General features: G+C 45.8%; 1 protein-coding gene across 1 annotated transcript; it reads right to left on the reverse strand.

Moving 5' to 3' along the window:
- Nucleotides 1-4988: 4988 nt before the first annotated feature.
- LOC103189088 (D(4) dopamine receptor) lies at nt 4989-16417 on the reverse strand. Its single transcript, XM_042341517.1, has 4 exons — nt 16152-16417; nt 12632-12744; nt 9112-9689; nt 4989-5209 (listed from the first exon to the last, which is right to left on the reverse strand). The coding sequence occupies exons 1-4, from the start codon at nt 16392-16394 to the stop codon at nt 5007-5009; spliced, it is 1137 nt and encodes a 378-aa protein (XP_042197451.1). The 5' UTR covers nt 16395-16417; the 3' UTR covers nt 4989-5006.
- Nucleotides 16418-21636: the final 5219 nt, after the last annotated feature.

The raw sequence follows: 21636 nt of genomic DNA on the forward strand, positions 1-21636 counted from the left end.
CCGCAACATAATTGGAAAAGAGAAGGGAATTTCCTTTTTTTTTAATCAGGGAGAAGAAGAAAGTATTTTTTTGTGTGTGAACGCTTCTGTGAAGGAGCCGATTAATTTATAAGGGATCTTCAACGTGCTGGCTTTGTAAAAGGATGAGTGTGCAGGAGCACCCAATCCCTCAGGCGCTGTTAGTCCAGGAAATAAACCAGTTGAAGAGAATTAATTGATCTCTGTGAGATTTTACAGTGGAAATTTCTTTTTTCTGGGAGGGCTAAGGTATTTGGCCCCTGTAAATAAAAACACTTGTAAATAAGAGTATTTCTTGCCTGAACAGGCTTAAAGAGTGGTTTATACGAACGCTAGTGGGAAGATTATATTCCAGATCATGGCATCCTGACCTAAGATCTTATTTCCAACAAGTGTCTTATTGATTGGAGACGGAATTGTGCTTAATTTCACACATTTTTATACGCTTCCTGACAAGTCCCTTATGAAGTGTGAATTTCCTCTCCCACCCTCCATGGAGGCTTTATAATCTTCCCGAGTGCATTTTTCTACGTTTTTTTGGTGTACATTTGATTGTTATTAAGCATGCTTGTTTTACCTTTTCAATAAAAAAAATTTGCTGCTTATGCCGTACCACTGTTTTGGGGACTATTTATGTTTCTCTGCTTTTCGTGTTAACTCTTCACCCAGAGAAACACACGGTCACTGTTACACTTTACAGTAAATCCTGTGAAGCACTTGGAGGGGTCTTGATGTAAAGGCGATGTATGAAACGTAAGGATTATTCTTATTAACCCTTGTGCTCCGGTGTGTTTTCACAGCTACAGTAACTATTGCAGTTTCCCTTCCATTGGTTTGTTTCTTGGACTAACAGTGCTGGGGGGATTGGGGCTCCAGCACACTCAAACCTGCCCCCTCATCCCTTTATGTTCAAGATCCCTTGATGAGATGTTAAACCCCTGTTCATTACATAACTGTTTGTGGGATTGTGGGCTTGGACAATCCCAGGAGAAAATCCCCTCTCATTTCGAACAGGTGCCACGGGATCGTTTAACAACCACCTGACCAGACAGACAGGACCTCGGTTTAATGTCTTATTGAAGGATGGCAGCTCAGACAATACGGTGCTCCCCCCAGGACTGCACTGGAGCCTCAGCCTAGGCTTGAGTTCTCAAAATCCCAATGCGAGGCTCAAACCCACCACATTGTGACTCAGAGGCGAGAGTGTGATGGACTGAGCCGGGGCAGAGCTGACAACTCACTCTATATCACCTGTTGGAACCCAGAGCCATCGCAACCAAACCCTGTCCCAACGTGACAACACCCACAATATAATATGTGCCTTCCAGCAGCGGTGTTTAAATAGCATTCAGGTGCAGGAGCCCTGGCTGATTCGTGCCCTCCTGACCCTGGGCACTGACGCTGATTCTCGTGTGCTCACACCTGACTCAGCGCAGATGTGACTTTGAGGCTGTGATGCGCTGTGGTGCCTTTATCTGTTTGGCCAGTGGGTGGCACCTGTGTTTGTTGGCAGAGCGACAGGATAAATTCTGTTCCAGCTGAATTCTGACAGTGGGGTGAAGTGGGGTTTCCCGTTTCGAGCACAGTTCATTGACCAACAACCCAATCCCCATTGTTTTAACAAGGCTAAAGGCATAGTGCCAGGTATCTGTGCCTTTAATTGGAGTCCTGTAGCTCAGTGGTTAGAGCACTGGCCTCGCAAGCCCAAAACCTTGGGCAAGTTTCCTTACTCCAGACACCTGATAATAACTCCTTAAGAAAAAAAAACAATAATCAGTCACTTCAATCCGTGACTGTTTGTGGGACGCTGCTGTATGCAATTGACTGCCGTGTTTTGTCCACAAATATACAGTCAATTCACTTTACACTATATTCTGTGAAGCGCTTTGAGACGTCTCGAAGACATGAAAAGCACAATAACAAAATGCAAGGATTATTATTATTTATTATTACTTATGCATTTCAGCTCCTTTCAGTATCTTTTTATCCTGCCCCTTTCCAAAGAATGTAAATAAAAGCAATATTAATCTTCTCCCATTGATGTCTGGCCACAAATCTCCCATAACGATAACAATATATAATAATATGTGAGGAGGAGACACATTTCTTTGCCTTAACGTCGGCCAATTGTACAGTCAAACCCTTTGGTTTTCCAGTCATGGTCTAACAGTCACTACACTTTACCATATATTCTGTGAAGTGCTTTGAGACGTCTCTACGACGTATATCAATATCAAGTCCCTGATCCTTAAATGAACGCCAAAGCGCTGCTCTTGCTACTCCTTTAGAGAAAAAAAAATTTTTTCTAAAAAAAAAGAAATCCAAGTTAAACCTCCTGAGTTCTGTGTTTGATGGATTATTGCAGTTGTATTGTTTGCTGTAACCACTGAATCTAAGATAAACCTTGTTCTTCCTGATCGACTGACTGACTCCACAACACATCAATGCCTTCTGTAAGGTAGAACTTAATCTTATACTACAGTTCATTGAGGCTATGCCAGTACATTACTGCAGTGTTTCAGCTTGTGAGTGTTTTAATAAGTTATGCAGAAGCCTTTAAAACAGGTCAATTGACACCTGAGGGAGAAACTTGCTCTCTCTCTCTCTCTCTCTGTTTTTGTACATCCTGGGTGTGAATCTTTGCTCAGTTGCACTAATAACTATACCAATCGCAATTTACCTGCATATTTCCTTGGGCCAAATTTTTTTTAAAAAATTAAAACTCCAGTAAACCCAATCAGCCCCTCACGTTGGAATGCGGTGTCGAAAACATATTGCATTTCTCCTCACACCAGCGTTATAATTATGTCCGTGGGTGGATTAGTCATTTGATCCCTGGTGAGGTCTAATTAACGATCAAACCTGGGCTGTATTTCGCCACCGCACCAGCACATTTGCAACTTTTAATCATTTTTGCCTAGAACCTCCACAGTCACTACACGTTACAGTAAATCCCGTGAAGCGCTTTGAGATGTTCCCCCCACCCCAAATCTACTTCGAGTGCAAACTATCCCAAGAGAACGCCGCAGTTTGCAGGGATTTATGGCATCAAAGCCATGAACCTAACCATTCTCATTCCTGACTGGAAATGCACCAGCATTGGTCACAATGTACAATGTGGAAGTACGTATAACAATCCTTGCATTCGGTGCAGTGCCTTTTCATGTCGCAAAGAAGTCTCAAAGTGCTTCACAGGAATTACTGTGAAATGGAGTCGCTTGTGTGTTTGTAGGTGAAACACGGCTGCACGATCGTGCACATTCCACAAACTGCCACGGAGTGAGTGTGTGACTAGAAACCGTTCCCTCCTCCTCTAGGTTTGGCGGTAACAACACTGTGAATGTCCAAAGAGCTCTATTTAAACCCTTTCTTGAGGATTCAGAGTCGATTTTAGGAGAGAAGTAAATTGAGTGTTTCCCGGCTTCTTCGTTACTGATCAGATTAAGGAATTCTTTCAAGGGCATCTTCTGCATAAGAAATCAAAGCTGTAAGAGAGTCTGAGGGTTCGGAGAACTCACTAATTCCTGTGGCTTTTTAAAAAAAATGCAAATTGGTATAAAACATTATGAAGGTCATGTCTCCATTTAATAATACTTTGGATTTTAATTGTGTGCTTTAAACCTTTACACCGTTGGATTAGAAGCAGCAAAGAATTCCCCCAACCACTGTGCAAGCTGAAGCAGCTCATGCCTGTTGTTTTCCGTGTTTCACTGTTGTCGAGCCATTACTGAAATCACCCAGGGGTTTAGTGAAATGATGGCTCCTGGATGTCAGTCTCGCTTCGATCACTCGCAAATAACTGGGTAGATTAAATAGATGTTCGTTAAGAACGCTGTAAATAGTTTTAACCAAACTTGCATGGAATCGTTGCCCCTAAACTAGGACACCATCACTAGTTGCTCGAAACGTTACCTAATTTAGCAACAGAGGGTTAAATTTGCGGCACTTAAAAACAATTCATTTTAAGACGGCACAAAATACATCTCTCTCTCTCCGAATAATCAAAAGAATTTTTAAATCACCTTTTAAAAAAGAATCCCTTGCCCTTCGAAACACGACTCTTGTAAGTTGCAGTAATGTAAACGCACCTGTGGCGGGTTCTGTTTATACCACACGTTAAACTAATGTGGAAAAAAAATTGTATTCAATCTGAATTGTAAAGAGTGTTATGAACAGGACCTGGAAGGTTTCATCCCTGTTTTCTTTCTGTTCTGACATTGTCTCCGGGAAAAACGACTTGAAGACGATCTCCAGGTTTTTTGTTTCATTCGGAACCCGGGCATCACTGAACCTCCTTATCTTAAAATCCCTGTGCGTGGGTGGCAGAACACCGGTGACGAAACTCAATCGGGAGTCACGCTGATGGGTTTCTGCACATGTCAAGAAGCTCACCCGGCTGACCGAAAAAAAGCCGTGTGTAAGCTCGTTGAGGCATCCTCCTGATGTGAAGATACTCTGTCCGATACGCGGATGATTACTCTTAAGAGCCCCCGCTTGTTCGAGTCCAGTTCCTTACTGAGGAACACTAATAAGAAATATTTAACAAACACTTCATTTTAGGCCGTATGGGTTTCATTACTTGCTCTACTGCTGGATAATTCAGCTAGATAACTATTTGGGGAGAAATAAGTTTGCAGGGCAATGGGGAGAGAGCAGGGGATTGGGATTGATTGGGGTAGCTCTTTTCAAAGAGCCGGCACAGACACAATGGGCCGGATGGCCTCCTTCTTTGCTGTATGATTCTATGAAGTTGCACTTGGTATGTTCTGCCTGTTGAGTTAGCTGGTCCGATTTTATTTCCTTTCCCGCAAGGCCCAACCACCCCTAAAGCGTATTCAAGTGCATCGGCATTGCGCACCTTTTGCATCCTCCAGAGCTGAGAGAAGATAACTCGTGACTGTAGGAAAAAAAAACGAGTCTTTAATGAGCTTTGCACAAAAAAAAGCAGCGAGTTTCTCCGTCCATCGAACGCGGAAGGTGCTTGTGGATCAACAGCAGGAACGCAGGACCTTTCTGAAATAGTTCCTGAATTCCATGTTGAAGATTGTGTAGATGATGGGGTTGATGGCGCTGTTCACATAGCCCAGCCATGTCACGATGCTGATGAGGCGAGGCGTGATTTTACAGGAGGTGCACAAGGCCCTTGTTATATGAACCACAAAAAACGGGGTCCAACAGAAGAGAAACGCACCTGGAATGGAATCAAAGGAAAAGGAATTAGCTCCTTCTTAACCATATAATAATAAAAATAATCCTTGCATTTGATATGACACATAATAATAATAATAATCCTTGCATTTGTTATAGCGTCTTACCATGTCATTGAGACGTCTCACAGCGCTTTACAGAATATACCGTAAAGTAAGTTGACTGTATATTTGTGGGCGAAACACGGCAGGCAATTGCGCAGATGCAGCGTCCCAGAAACAGTCATGGATTGAGTGATCAAATTTTTTGGGAGGCATTGTTATCCCCTGGAAAGTGATCTGCCAATCGACTGACAACCGGGTGCCTACTTACTGCTACGTGAACAGGGGCACGTGGAGTGCGGAAACTTGCCTAACGTTTCGCCCTGCCCGGGAACCGAACCCGGGTCTGATTCACTAAACGCCGTATGGCGAGAGGAAGCACAACATGTGAGATGGCTTTGCTTGTGTTTGAAAGGAACATCGGGAAGATTTGGAGATGTAATGACCGTGATTCCGATGAGAGGAAGATGTGAAACGTTGTGAAAGGTGAGTGAGGCGCAGTCGCTCGGAGGTCAGTGTAGATCATTCATGTTTATGCTTTCGGAAACCAAGAAGCAATATGTATTAAAAAGAAAATCAAACCCTACAACAGTCGCTTCAGTTAAACAGCATTGCAGCAAAACACAACCTTTTTCCCGCAAATCAATTGGTAATTGAGTGTCAGCAACCAAGACACTTTCTCTGAAGCAGCCTGTTCGCAACCTATTACATGGTTTTAAGAGGAAGCCTTAAAAGTGTGTCTCAGATGAGCTAATATAGCTTCGAAGATATCCATGCAATTTTTTTGCTAATAATAATTTGCTAAATAATAATCCTTGCATTTGACACAGCCCCTTATCACGTCTTCGAAACGTCTCAAAGCACTTCACAGTATATAGTGTAAAGTGAATTGACTGCATATTTTGTGGGCGAAACATGTCAGCCAGTTGCACGCAGCAGCGTCCCACAAACAGTCGTGGATTGAGTGAATTTATTATCATTTTGAGGGAATTATTACCCCCAGAAAAGCGATCCACCAATCGACTAACAACTGCTATGTAAACAGAGGCGTGTGGAGTAGGGAAACTTGCCCAACATTTCGCCCCGTCTGGGAATTGAATCCAGGTCTCTCGTTTGCGAGGCGAGTGCTCTAACCACTGAGCTACAGGACTCCACACAGAGTCCTCTCCAAAATATACTGTAAAATGAAATGACTGTATCTTGAAGGGACTTGAAGATCTATATTTTTGCTTCCTCTTGATTTTGAATGGAAAGAATGTGTGTGTGGGGGGTGTGTGTGTGCGCACAATATTTTACAGTTAATCCACTTTGCAGCATAACCTGTGAAGTGCTTTGATATGTCTGGACAACGTGATAAGACGCTATATCAAATGCAAGGATTATTATTCGATTAGATGAGCTGCAATAGCGCGAGCCTCTGGAACAGCCAGGGTTTGGAGGTGAGGGAGGAGCACACAGTATCTGGCAGCTTGGCAAGCTGTGGAGGGAGGGCAAGCATCATGCGACAGCGACTGTGCCAAGGCCAACAGATGAAGGGGAGGAAGGGCTGTAATGAGAGCACAAGTGGCACGAGAGCACCATTGGCAGGAACCTTCAACTGATGCAGACGGAGGGCGTCAATCCCTCTGTAATCATGACTCCTTTGCGGCTGTAATTCAAAGGCAATGGTTCTTGTGTATACATATATATATCTGTATATAAAAAAAGTTTTCACTCATATCAGTGAGAAGGTGCAGGAATTGAAGTCTGGAAACAGACAAAAACCCTCCTGGCAAATAACACAGAGCGAGTCAATGAAAGGAACTCTTCTGTCAAAGTGTCCATGATGTTAGTCATTACTGAAACCCTGCACAAGATCTGTACTTAATTGCCTCCCTCGGACATGAGAAGGATGTCTTTTGAATGGAGATGGGGGCCAAGTACAACTTTCATGCAGAGGAGGGGGTCACGGGCTTGATCAGATGCTGAGCAGACAGAAAATTTGCGTCTGGGGAGTTCAGCTCGAGCTTGTGAACGTTGCTGTTTGCTGGAGTTTAGGAACCGATTCCAATCGAGTCAGGACTTTGGTTTCATCGTCTGGACCAGGCCGAGAATTATTGGATTGAACCATTTGGCATTATCATGGCGAGTGCTTTGTGATAATTACAAAACGTCAGAAATTTCACCCTCATTGACGAGGTGGGGGTCCAAGGTTGGAGCTCGGCATTACTACCTTCCCGCTCCCCTCCCTGATGGTGTGGCCAAAATTGGGAAGTTAGTCGGTGTGAGCAACAACAACAACTTGCATTTATATAGCGCCCCCTCATGCTGCTCCAACCTTGGGTGTCCACCAGCAGAACTCAACCTTGAGGAGAATGTTTGCTATTTATTCAAATGTTGAGGTTGAATTGTCAACAGCTTCTCTGATGGCTCAGGGTTGATCTCCCTCCCGCTGCCCACTCCCACCTCTATCTATTTAAAAGGCTCCTGAAAACCCATCTTTTTGGTCTTGCCTACTGTCGCCTCCTTTCTCCTCCATCCTTCCTGCTCAGCATCTCTGGTTGGGAGAGAGGAAGGTTTGCAAGTGCCCACAACCCAGAAAGCTGTGTCTTTCCTTTTCCAGTGTCTTTGAAAACTTGCCAAGCATCAGTGGTTGACTCAAACCTCACCAGCAGATACTAATAATAATAATCCTTGCATTTGATAACAGCGCCTTTTCATGTCATTCAAGACGTCTCAAAGCGCTTCACAGAATATACTGTAAAGTGAATTGACTGTGTATTTTGTGGGAGAAAGTCTTGGTCCTGAATGTGCATGAGTTAGCACTCAGATGTCCTAATGAATGGAGTGTGGCTGGCCCAAGCACATACACACAAACACTGTGCCAGGATTACAGCATCCTTTGAAAGTTCAGGCTTTGAGTGTTCTGCACTTAATGGTCACTGGTTCATCACAGAGCAGGGCATGAAATTATCACCTTGTCTAACATAAGATGGCTGGTTCTCTTGCTGCGATCTGGGTGCTGTGATTAAAAATAGCTGAGCTTCTGTGAATAATCTGCAAGCGAGACCGGGAAGCCTGAATTAGAACTAAATCGGAGAGATCTCATTAAGGACAACCCAAGTATTTTATGTCACGTGGAGCTCCAGCGTTCAGGTGCCTCTCAGTTGCTGAATGAAAGCAAATAGCCTCTTTAGAACTGCACAAAGGGGCTGCCGGCACTCACACTGGGTTCCCTGGAGGCGATGAACTTTATGACTCAGGGTGATTTCTTTCACTGAATGTTACAGGGCAGGGAAGCAAGCCATTCAGCCCAACAAGTCCCTGCTGAGGGCATTCAATCTGGAGGAACTACATCTCTACATATCAAACCTCCACTCCTCCTGCTCCCCTCTCCTCCACGCGCCTATTCCCTTCTCCCTCGTGTACGCATCAAGTTTCCTCTTAAAAAATACGTTGATGTTCTTTGCTTCAGCCATAGCTTCCGGTAGGGAGTTCCACATTCTCACCGCCCTCTGCGATGAAGAAGTTCCTCCTAAGCTCCCTATTGCATCTGCTGCTGGCTATCAGCAACAAAGACGTCAACAACAACACAACTCGCAATTACACCGAGCCTTTCACGTCAGGAGAATGTCAGGACTGTAAGCTGATTTGACACTAATTCCATTTGTTGGTCAAGTTCCCAACACCATTAGCTTACCCTGTGCTCTGTAAGATGTACAACAGTCGGTGAGGGTGGGGGGGGAACGACGAGGGAGGGAAGGGGGAGGGCGAGGAAGAGTATCAAAGCCACACTACACATGGGTCAACACACTACACATTTGTCAACCAGCCACATAGTCAGGCACGAGATGGCAAGGCTTACCCACGACAATAGGCAGCACCTTCATCGCCTTGCGTTCCCTCCCGTTGATCTTGGCTCGCTTCCTCCTGGACGGCGCCCGCGACGGAGCATACCTCACCTCGGCGAAAGCCACCGTCTGAATCGTCCTGTCACCCCCACACTCGTCTGGGGGGCCACGGTCCGGCTTGGGGTACAGACGCAGATCCTCCAGCTTGATTCCCGACTGGCTGCGCTCGATGAGCGGGGGAGGGCAGGTGGGCACTGGGGGGCCACTGCTCAGCTTGAGGGAAGCGTGTAAACTGCGCTGGAGCTTCTCCTTGCGCGCCTCCTCCCATTGTCTGAGGCCGCGGAACATACCGCAATACAGGACCAGCATGACCGGACAGGGCAGGAAGAAGGAACAGACCGAGGAGTAGATGACGTAGTTATTGTTCTCGAGCTCGCACACCGACGCGTCTCTGTTTGGGACATTGTTGAGGCCAAATACAACCGGGGAAGCCACAGCGAACGCAAAGATCCAGGTGGTGGATATCAGCACGATTTGCCGGTGGTCGATGTGCTTCCTGTTGTAGTTGAGGGGAATGGAGACTGCGATGAATCTGCAAGAGAGGTTTCTGTTTAGTTTGTTTTAATATATATTATTTCGAAAGGAAAAAGGGTCCCGTCCAGCCCCTCTCCAAACCCAACACGCACTCTTCGGAGATCAGCTCGTGTGTGAAGGACAAAGGCTCTTCGACCCTCGTTTGATTCTCATCCCAATGTCATCCCGTCACAGCATCCAGCTGTTTCCGGATGCTGTGATGGGAAAGCTGAGGCCCCACCCGCCTGCTCAGGTGGACGTTATAGATCCCTTGGCACTATTTTAAAGGAGAAGGGAGTTTTTCTCTAGTATTCCTACTTAGAATTATGGAGTCACCTTATCCTGTGTCAACTACATGGTCTTATCTGTCTCATTACTCTCTATCCGTCTCTCTCCAAATAGGGCACTCTCTTGCTCGCTTCCCTCACACCCTTTAATATTATAATAAGAATAACACTAATAATAATCCCTGCGTTTGATACAGAACCTGTCACGTCGGGAGGACTTCTCAATGGGCTTCACGTGATTCACTGTGAAGTGTAGTGCAGTGACTGTATATTTTTGTACGAGGAAGATGGAGGGAAAGGGAGCTGAAAGCAAGGTCGAAGCCGGGGAGGAAGGGAGCGAGGGAGGCAGAGGGAGACTCAGGGATGGAGTTCTGGAGAGCAGTGGCAGAATAACTAAAAATCAGCCTTTCTCAAATGTAGGCGATATTCGGTTTGAAGTGCGGTCTGATTCGTAGCCTTGTATCACTGTCATCTCCAGTCGGTTAATTAATGGGTTTGAGAGCCAGGTTGAGCTCCACCATCCTGTACGCCCCAGGCTGTGAGCTGAGGATGGCCAATCTGTGGTGTGTAGCCTCCCGCTCGCTGCGTGTCGGTGCATGTTGATTAGATCAAGAACAATGCAATGACCCACAGCCCTGAGTCCCTTGGCTGCCCTGTTCAGCCACATCATCCGTCCTTCAGATGAGATCTTAAACCCCATCCGTCTGTTCAAGCGGACACTAAAGATCCCTTGTAAAGGGAAGGGAGTTTTTCTCTCCTGGTGTCCTGGCCAATAATCCCTCCAAATAAAATTGGCCATTCATTGCACGGCAGTTATGTGGGACACTGCTGTGAGCAATTGTGCTGCTGCTTTTGCCTACACATACAGTCACTCCATTTCACAGTAATTGCTGTGAAACAGTTTGAGATGTCCTTTCGATGTGATAAGGTGCTATACCAAATGTAAGTATTATTATTATTACTATCCTATTGACAACTTCTGGCTTATTCCTGGACCTCCCAACTCCTCCTTACACAACTACCGACTATCCAGATCTCTGTAGTTTTTAATGAGTATTTATGACCCGGGTTAACAATCAATGTTGGACATGGTCTGTCTTAAGGATAGACTGGAATAGGTACTCAGTCTTTTGTGTGAATTATGTTAAGGGACAGGGACCTCTATTGTAGACTAATCCATATAGAATTAATTGCTATCATCTCCATTATTGGAGCATGTGACTATACCAGGATGGCAGAAGGCAAACTAGATGGACCTTGGTCTTTTTTCGGACAGCGATTCCTATGACTTTAACTAAACATCTGAGCCACTCAGCGTGTAATGTAAGTGGGTTTGAGGTGTTCTATAAATGTAAATTGTTGTCGCTTCCTCTGGCTTTTTTTTCCCTCCCCTTTAAAAGTCAACAGTCAAAATAAAAAGTGAATCCAGGAAGTAAGTGGCACTTTGAAAAACTTGTTTCGGCTTCAATCCTAACGAGCAGAAAGCGTTATAAGAGGGGATTTACCTTAACAAAATCAAACCAAACTACCATCTCCATTTTTCCCTTCAAACAGCGCTCTGCAACACAAAGTGAAACCTAGCATACCAGATGTTCAATGGGGGGGGGGGGGGGTTGGGTTGTGGTCAGCCGTGTGCCTGACACATGTGGAAACCCATCACCGTCCTTAAGAGTATCCAAACTAAACTGAGAATTCTACTTTTAAAAATGAGCAACGTTAGCAATCCTGTTTAAAGTGGAAGCTGCGTGTATATTTTTGTAGGCAATCTGATTTTGCAAAAGGCTTTGCGGGTATTATCATTGATCCCGACTTAAGCTATGATTAAGACAGTGTTGTGAGAGGCCAATACTTATTTGCCTGCTTATTAATATGTTCTACCACTTATAGATGAAGGACATTACTGAGCTGAATACAAGTCTTGCTCATTTATTTATGAATTCCTTTATCTGGTGTGCTTCACGTCCCCCGCCCACTCCACCCCACCAGCAGTGGTGAGGGTTTTGCCCAAACACCCCCCCCCCCCCCCCCCCGTCTGCCTGGGAACCAGGGGAGTTGGGGATTGGCGGGGGTGGGGGTGTGGGGAGAAGTGTAGAGTGGAGCGGAAAGATGACTGAAAGCTCAGTCAAAGAGGTACTTGTGTCTCAGGCTACATTTGTCTCAGGCTACAATTTTTACAGCCATGTTAATGCATCAGATAAACACATCAATGTCAGAAACAACACCACCACCAACAAAATTACATTTATAGAGCGCCTTTCACGTCGGGAGGACGTCCCAAAGCGCTGAACAGTCAGTCAGGTGTCGGGGCCCGAGCATGGGGGAGGGATGGTGTAGGGGTGAGGGAAGGCAGAGAGGTGGGAGGGAGACCAAAGGCACGGTCGAAGAGAAGGGTCTTGAGACCGACCTTGAAGGAGGCGAGGGAGGAAGCGAGGCAAAGGGACCGTGGGATGGAGTTCCAGAGTGAAACTTCCCCTTCACTATCTGCCACATTGAGGATGCTTTCATAAGAATAGCCACATTACTTAATGGACCATTTAATTCTCGCACTTCTCTCATGTTTGTTTTCTCCCTATCATATTCCATATTTATATATGTAACTGCCCAACCCCCGCAGCCTCTCTCTCTCTCTCTCTCTCTGTCCCTCTTCTAATCCAAAATAGTATAGAGTACAGACCGGTCTACGCTGATCGCACACAAGTTGAATATCGAGGCTGTGCAGAGCATCACGTCCATTGTCATCAACGCATCACACAGCACCGTGCCTAAGGTCCACACTCCTCCCTGAAACTGAGAGGAGAAAAAAAAACATTCATTCACAAGTCAATCAACACCTTTCAACTTCCGACTGTAAAGTGGCTTCAAGTGACCGTCCTTCTAAAAGTATCTTGGACCCCCTGGCTCAAGTGTATACCAAACGTAAGGATTATTATTAGAGAAAATCAGGAAACCTATCGATCTGCAAATTGAATGCGGACGTGTGTGACAATGTAAAACAAACGAACATAGTTCCTATTCCAACCACAAAATATATAGTAAAATCACTTTACAGTATATTCCGTGAAGGGCTTTGAGACGTCTCAAAGACGTGACAAGGCGCTATATCAAAATGCAAGGATTATTATTATAATCGTCACTGCAACTGCGGCTGTTAATAAGACTATTCAAAAATTGTTTGACAAAATACCTGGTGAACAAAATGTCAACCTCCTGCAAAGAGTCGCTTTTTTAGGAAGCTCAAATGTATTAAGAAAAGAAAAGTAATATCCATTGATATGTAAAGTGGCAGTGTTATTGGTCTGGCTGACCCATCACTGAAAATCATTTAGAAATTATTATTAGTTGTAGTAATATTGGGAACGTGCTGAAGCAGAAAGCACCAATATATTTAAGAGCAAGTGACTGTGTGTTTGTCAGTAAAACATGTGGTTAATCTGCGTACAACAAGGTCCCACGGATATGAAATGAATCACTAAGGAATCTGGAACAAATGGGGGTGGGGGGGAAGAGAGAAACTCAGTTACTAAAGACTTCTGATTTAATGAACCCATCTCCGCCATTAAGAGAACTGAATTATACTCTATGACTTCATCTTGCCTGCAGCCTTCTCTCTTAGCTGTGCCCTAATGGAGTGTTCATTCACACCAGAACGCAGTCACTGATCAACTGCTTCTTAAAGTAATAACTGGAGTGAAATTCGAGTGAACTCCTAATTATTTCTGTTTTTTTTACAAAAAGAAGGCAGTCGCAGATTTCACTGCTCTTTTCGATTTTTAACTGGACCCTAAAACTGAGCTGTTGAGTCCTGAATTAATCGCATGCCCCATTTCTCTTTCTCAGTTTACTGCCTATTCTCTGTGCAAAGAAATACTTCCTGGTTTCTGCAGGAAATTGTCTATCACAGCACTGAACCTTTTCCCTGCTGCCCTGCTGCCCCAGAGTATCTGAAAGAGCTCTGGGACCCTACCCTATGTGAGGGGCACTCGATAAATGCAAGTTGTTGTTGAAAGGATTATTCTAGGTTCACTTTCTCTACCCTGTTAAGTATCTTAAACACCTCTATAAAGTCCTTGTCGCACCTCTCCTCCAGCCCATCAGTGCTGACATTTTAGCATGGATTTAATGCATAAACCACACTGAACCAAAACTGCCAAACAGTATCATAGAATTATTCAGCACAGAAAGAGGTCATTCGGCCCATCATGGCTGTGCCGGCTCTTTGAAAAGAGCTATCCAAATCAATCCCACTCCCCCGCTCTCTCCCCGTAGCCCTGCAAACGTGTCCTCCCCAAATAATTATCTAGTAATATTAATAATATTAATATAATCCTCGTACTTTATGGCGCCTCTCACTTTGGGAAAGCAATATGGAATTTAATGTAAGCCAGCACATGGGACTTGGGACATCTCCTGTCGTGAAAGGCGCTGTACAAATGTGATTTGTATTGATGAGAAACGAGAGTGAGCAACACTCAAACAGACAGTCACGCTCACGGTTGGTGCGAATTTTACGGAAAGCCAATAGAGGAAAAAAATCTATAAACCGAAGAAGGACAAAAAAAGACCTTTTCGCGGAGGTCAAACCTCAAAGCTGTGATGAGGAAAATCCCAGTTGGTGAGGCTGATGTTGACATGTCCATCAACCCCAATCCCCTGCCAGGAGCCCAACTAAACCTGATCCCTGTTATGTAACTAAGGTCAAGTGTAAATATGTGCAAGTGTATTGCACAGCCCCACTCCGCACTGGAGGCGACAGGGCTGTTACAGTATATATTTTTACTCTGGTATCGATCGGTCGGTCGAAAAATGTGAGTCTCCCTTTGGAGATCTTTAAAAGTAATGAGGATAAATGATTTCAATCCAACAGATTCTCTGACCCCCACCCCCACCACACACACACACACACCACCTATAACACGCCCCACTGAGTGTATGTATGTGGTTGACTGAAAACATGTTATGCCAAGAACACTGCTATCCTTTGCTCGTTTGGTGCTTTCTGGTGGTGGGGGGGGTAATATTTGTCCATTTCGACCCTGATTTCCCCCTTGATTTCTCCCTTTCCTGAGCGAAATTACTGGCAACAACAATAACCAATAATAAATAATTCAATTTCCCTTAAACATCTTTTTGGAAGATAAAACGTATCGAATCTTTGCGAATCGAGCAATTTCCAAACCCACCTGGATTTCAGGGTTCCCCCAAGCCCACCCCCAATCCCCCACCCCCCCTGTCATTAAAACAAGCCAGAGAGAGAGAGAGAGAGAAAGAGAAAATACACAGTAACATAATAATCCTTGCACTGTGGTGAACGTGACACTATTGCAGGCAAGGATTTCTGCAATAGTTTCATATATGACCATATATATATATTAAATGCAATCATTTAGTGTAATATAATATACACACACCATATATGACCATATATATATATTAAATGCAATCGTTTAGTGTAGTATAATATATACACACCATATATGACCATATATATTAAACGCAATCATTTAGTGTAATATAACATATACACACCATATATGACCATATATATATATCAAATGCAATCATTTAGTGTAATATATATATACACACACACACACTCACACATACAATAATTATAGTTCTCCTCCACACTCTTACACTTGCAATGAATTGGTTGCACTGTGTACGCATCGAGACCCGAATTGCCCGAAACTCTTTTCTTTGCAGAGATTTCCAAAGGGAACCTCTGATGTGAGCGAGAACGGTGTTGGGGGGAGAGGGGGGAGAAGGGGGAGAGAGGGGAGAGGGGAGAGGGGGGAGAGGGGAGAGGGGGAGAGGGGGGGGGAGAGGGGGGGAGAGAGGGGGAGAGGGGGAGAGGGGGAGAGAGGGGGAGAGGGGGGAGGGGGGGAGAGGGGGGGAGGGGGAGGGGGAGAGGGGGAGAGGGGAGGAGAGAGGGGAGAGGGGGGAGAGGGGGAGAGGGGGAGAGGGGGGGAGAGGGGGGAGAGGGGGAGAGGGGGGAGAGGGGGAGAGGGGAGAGGGGAGAGGGGGAGAGGGGGGAGAGGGGAGAGGGGGGAGGGGGGGAGGGGGGAGAGGGGAGGAGAGAGGGGAGAGAGGGGGGGAGAGGGGGGAGAGAGGGGAGAGAGGGGGGAGAAGGGGGGTAGAGAGGGGGTCACTTCACAGACTCGAGTGGGGGTAAAGAAGACGACTCCCCCCTTTACCTCTGTGTAGACGTAGAGCGGTAGGACCAGCACCGCGAGGAGGAGATCAGCCACTGCCAGACTGACTATAAAGTAGTTGGTGGTGGTCTTCAAGGCTCTCTCGGTGTAGACGCTCAGGCACACCAGCCCATTGCCGCCCACGATGAAGAGGATGAGCAGAGACCCCAACACCAGAGACAGGACATCTCTCTGCCATCGCCTGGAGCCGAGCGGCACAGTGCCATTGGAGGTGATGTTGCTCATAGCCACCGAACAGCCGCCGGGACCCCGAGAGACAACTTCCCAGTGTGTTTGAGCCCACACATCACTTTCCACCTCTCTCTCTCTCTCTCTCCCCCCCCTCTCTCTCTCTCTCTCTGTGTCTCTCTCTCAACACCCTCCACACACCCCCTCTCTCTCTCTCTCCCCCCCCTCTCTCTCTCTCTCCCCCCCTCTCTCTCTGTGTCTCTCTCTCAACACCCTCCACACCCCCTCTCTCTCTCTCTCTCCCCCTCTCTCTCTGTGTCTCTCTCTCAACACCCTCCACACACCCCCTCTCTCTCTCTCTCTCTCCCCCTCTCTCTCTCTGTGTCTCTCTCTCAACACCCTCCACACACCCCCTCTCTCTCTCTCTCTCAACACTCAACCCCCTCCCCAATCTCCAGCCTTCAGTTTCTCAGCAAAGAAACCCTTTTACATCTCTACCGCAAGTTAAACAGGCGCTGGAACCATAAGGATTTCCTCTCTCTCTCTCTCTGTGTCTCTCTCTCTCTCTGTGTCTCTCTCTCTCTGTGTTTCTCTCTCTGTGTCTCTCTCTGTGTGTCTCTCTCTGTGTGTATGTCTCTCTCTGTGTCTCTCTGTATCTCTCTCTCTCTGTGTCTCTCCCTCTATCTGTCCCCCAAATTGCAAGGACATGAAAGGGTCAACCCCAAACCCTCACTGGCTGGAGATCATGTCTGTGTGTGTGTGTGTGTTGTGTGTGTGTGTGTGTGTTGTGTGTGTGTCTGTGTCTGTGACTTTGTCTAAGAAAGGACCTGACAAGTTGGAAGTTCCGACAGAACTGTGTGGAACAGCGCGGTTCGGATCCCTTAAGTGGGTCACATCAAGGAGGGGAAAAGCTGATTATAGCCCAAGCCATACAGTCAGCCTGGAGAGACCTGAGCCAACACCTGTTGAGCTCATTTGGGTTTCTTTTTTGTTGTTGCCCTGGTTCCTTTGTGTGAAATCCACAGGCTTGAGTCTCACTGTAGACTGTTACACACACACAAGATAATAATAAAATAATAATAATAATCCTTGCATTTGATACAGCGCTTTTCACGTCGGGAGGACGTCCCAAAGCGCCTCACAGAACACACTGTAAAGTGAATTGACTGTATATTTGTGGGCGAACGCGGCAGCCAATTGCGCACAGCAATGTCCCACAAACAGTCGTAGATTGAAAATGACCAATTTATTATTGTTTTTGGTTTTGGAGGGATTATTATTAGGCTCTGTGTGGAGTAAGGAAACTTGCCCAAGGTTTGGCCCTCTGCCTGGAATTGAACTCAGGTCTCTCACTTGCAAAGCGAGTGCTCTAATCACTGAGCTACAGGACTCCACTGTATAGTGGGAATCTGGAATTCTCTGCCCTGCATCAATTCAAGGAGATTGGATCAATCGAATTTTTTTTCAAGACTGATAGGTGGATAGGTTTCTGTTAGGTAAAGAGTATCGAGGGATATATGGAGCAAAGGCGGGTAACGGGTCTTGAGGCACAGATAAGTCGTGATCTAATAGAATGGCCGAATAGGGTCCCAGAGCGGGTGGGGACGAAGGCTGAGTTAATTTAAGAAATTCCCGTGCTCAGCAATCTGTGGAACACTGGGACTTATGCAGCACCTCGTTCCCCCACCTTTAAGGTTCTGACTCCTCCATCATTGAAAATTATTAATGATAATGTTAATCCTTACAGCGCCTTTCCCGGCGGGAGGACATCTCGAAGCGCTTCGCAGGACACCCCCGTAAAGTGGTGTGACCGCGCGTGTTTTGCGGGCGAATGCGGCGGCCGATTTGCGCACAGCAACCGTCACACAAACAGCCATGAAGTGAACGAGCGACTTTATATGGGGGGAATTGTTGGCCAGGACAGAGGGAGAGAGAAAGTTCTTTATCTTTTCGAACAATGTCACAGGATCTTTATCGTCAAGGTTAAACAGGCAGACGGGACTGTAGTAAATGTCTCATCTGATGGATGGTATCTCCGACAATGCAGTGGTAACCCCTCTCTTCCCCCGTCCACCCCCAGCACTGCTTTGTACAGGAGTAAACTACATTAAGTACAAAGTGTGGCTTGAACCACAACCCTCTGACTCAGCGGCAGGAATGCCAGGAACGGAAGCAGGCTAACAGCCAAGTAATAATAATTATTACATTTGATATGCCACCAGGAGGACATCTTAAAGCACTTCGCAGGATATACTGTAACATGCAGTGACTGTGCTTCGCAGGCGATTGAATAGTAGACTAGGTATAAACAGACATGGTCAGATGTGCTCTTATCACTGGAGCACAATTTCTGGAGCAGATAGTATTTTAGGAACAACATATAGGCACCTCAGTGTAAATGCACATGTACAACTCACATGATCTTTTAGTAGTAAAGTGACTGTATAAAATCATTTTAACACAAACACATCTCATTGTACTTGCTCAGAAACCTCATGGGCTGGCTTTAGCCTCCATTATCGTTAATGTTTCCATGAATTTGTCGAATTTAAGATTTTTTTCCCCCCATAAAAATTCTGCAGCGTCTTAAAAGACTAAGACCTTCAGGAATTTCAGGAGCTGTGAAAGCCTGGCTTTGTTTGAAAGATGATTTGGCTATTGAGCCTGAATGAAGCTCATTGTTAAAGTGACAACAAGAGAGGAAACAAATCAGAATTAATCTTTGCCGATCAACTGGAAGGTGCAAATTGAAACACGTTTTGTCCACAAAATATACAGTCGATTCACTTTACAGTATCTTCTGTGAAGAGCTTTGAGACATTTCAATGAAGTGATAAGGCGCTATATCAAATGCAAGGATTATTATAATTATTATTATTGCGCTTAAATCCCATAGCCTGAGAAAGCTAAGCACTGAATTCCCTGTGCTGACGGCAGACCAAAGTGCAGTAATAGGCAATGACGCTGAGGTCTGATAGACTGGGAAGTGAATAGCCCTGTAAAAAACTAATCCAATTGATATAAGCGGTGAAATTGATGTACTGTGATGGGTAATCTGTCTGAGTGAGATTTCTCCCATTCTCCAGCTGAATCCCTTTTATGCAGGCTCTTTGGTGAAGGAGTTTAAGAGATTAGCACTGGCTGCTCACAGATGTTTGACAGCTTTGACTGGAGCAAGCGGACAATTCAACACAGCAGCAGCAAAAGTCTAACTAAGCCCACTGCACAGCGCGGCTTGGCCTGCAGGAACCTCGAGTCAGAAGAACATAACGACGTCAGAAATGCTAGACAAAAGAAGACCAAGGTCCATCCATTTTGAGTCGCACTGGGAGTCTGCACTCACAGTCTAGGCTGACGCCCCACTGCTGCTTTGTTGGAGATGCTCTCGGGCACTGCCCTGCGTGAGGGGGCGCTGTATAAATGCAAGTTGTTGCTGTTGGTGGTGGTGGTGCTGTCCTTCGAATGAGATGTCCTTCCCTTTAAGTTCTTGCATTGTTTTGCCCCCACTCTATCTCTGCAACACCCTGTTTCCCCCCCCCTCTCTGCCAGCTCTGGCCTGCTTCATGCCCGCCCCCGCGCCCCCCCCACCCCCTCCCCCACGCTCTGTCGAACTCTGTCGATGGGTGAGATTTCAGCCACTGTGCCCCTGTCCCGACAGCAGCGGCAAGTGGGACTGTCAGATTGGCCCACATGTTGGTGAAACCGTTGCCTGATTTAGGGATGGTAGTACTCGAGTGGTTCGCAGCGATTCCCAGTCCCTCTCGTACGGAATCGAGGGATATTTTGGCCAATACTGTGTAACTGCGCCATCCCAAACTGCTCAGGCGTTACCTTGGATACGGCTGACGGTGATGAATCTTTACACGTTTGCCGTTCATTTGCAAAACGGCAGCTGAGGCGCATTGAAGGTTCCGAGAGTGACTGTTCTGCAAGGGCGTGAAAAATTGCAGGGTTTATTTTAAAACCTGTGGCGTCGTCTGATTTAAGGTGTTAGTTACTCTCTATTTGTACTGTCCAAATATTCTGAGCAATCTCCGTGAGCAATCCACGGACAGTCAGAGCCATCAGACACGCCTGGGTGGAGTCAGTCTCTACTGTCGTCATTTTGAGCTAAAACCGCCAATGGAGAGACTGCTCTGTGTGCAATAATCCAAAGTACGCATGAGGTGTGTCCGTTAAATTGGAAATGCACACAGTCAACCTTAGTGACGAGGCTTAAGCTGGGAAGCAAACCTTTAAACCTTTTATCGGTTTGGCTAATTCATCCACAATATAAATCTGACGGCTTGTTATACTTGAATAGGTTAACGTGTGACTTTCTGCCCTGAGTTGAACGAAACTAAAGCGCAAACACACAGGGTGAACAGGAGTTCACTGGCACTGGGTATTCTGGGGCTCGCTCCTATACACTGTATTTGATATAGCGCCTTATTATATTGTTGAAACATCTCAAAGGGCTTACACAAAATCTCACGGTAAAGCGTAACGACTGTGTATTTTGGCCGGGCAGCCAATGCTGGGACTGTAATGGGAGAGAAAGGTAGGAATTCTGGAAGGATGAGATCAAATGGCCCAAAGAGTTTTCTTCATCCCAAACTTTTCTTTGTGACATCTTGCAACATCGGGTTTGACGTTTCACCAACCAACACAAGGTGGATGCTAGGACCTTGGCGATGACATCGTTTTCCTCTTTATTTCCCCATTCCCCTTTGTTTTTCTGTTGAAAATCAAATGTCACACACCAAAGAGATGGATTTTTTTTTCTCATATAACCTTACAGCCCTGGGAAAAGGGAAAGAAGCAAAGGTAGCAACCTGTCAGTATGCCTGAGTGCACTGATCAAAAATAAAACCTGTGTTTTTCGTGAGCTCAGAGTGAGGTCTTGCAATATAAAATTCTACAGCACAGCGGAAGGAGAGAACTTTTTATTGCTGTAGCTCTTTGTCGTGGTGGGAGAACTCAGAGGGCTATCGGTGTGACCTTTGTCCTGTTTTAAGATCTGCGGAAAAAGCGGTTTCCGAATCCGCACAGAGGTTCGGAATTTTTTTCCTGGCTGGTGATCCCCCAGATAACTTTGGTCGCTCGCTCCGAGGTTTTGTGGGACGTTGCTGTGAGCAAGCTGGCTGCTGCGTTCACTCACAAAATACACAGTCGCTACACTTCACAGTAAAATCCTGCGAAAGGCTTTGAGACGCTCTCCTGACATGAAAGTTGCTATAGCAGATGTAAGGGTTATGGTTATTATCATAAGGAGAGAGCTCTCGGGATCAATCAACACTGCAAATGTGGGTTCGGGGTG

This window comes from Callorhinchus milii, unplaced genomic scaffold, assembly GCF_018977255.1.
Source record: "Callorhinchus milii isolate IMCB2004 unplaced genomic scaffold, IMCB_Cmil_1.0 Scaffold17, whole genome shotgun sequence".
Lineage (NCBI taxonomy): Eukaryota > Metazoa > Chordata > Chondrichthyes > Chimaeriformes > Callorhinchidae > Callorhinchus > Callorhinchus milii.

Bases quoted from the DNA above. Each gene is read 5' to 3' on its own strand.
- LOC103189088 (XM_042341517.1), bottom strand. From the start codon at position 16,394: ATGAGCAACATCACCTCCAATGGCACTGTGCCGCTCGGCTCCAGGCGA. The intron at 12,745-16,151 runs GTAAAGGGGGGA...TTCTCCTCTCAG, and splicing joins CGCTCTACGTCTACACAGAG to TTTCAGGGAGGAGTGTGGAC. The intron at 9,690-12,631 runs GTCTGTACTCTA...CCTCTCTTGCAG, and splicing joins TGTGCGATCAGCGTAGACCG to ATTCATCGCAGTCTCCATTC.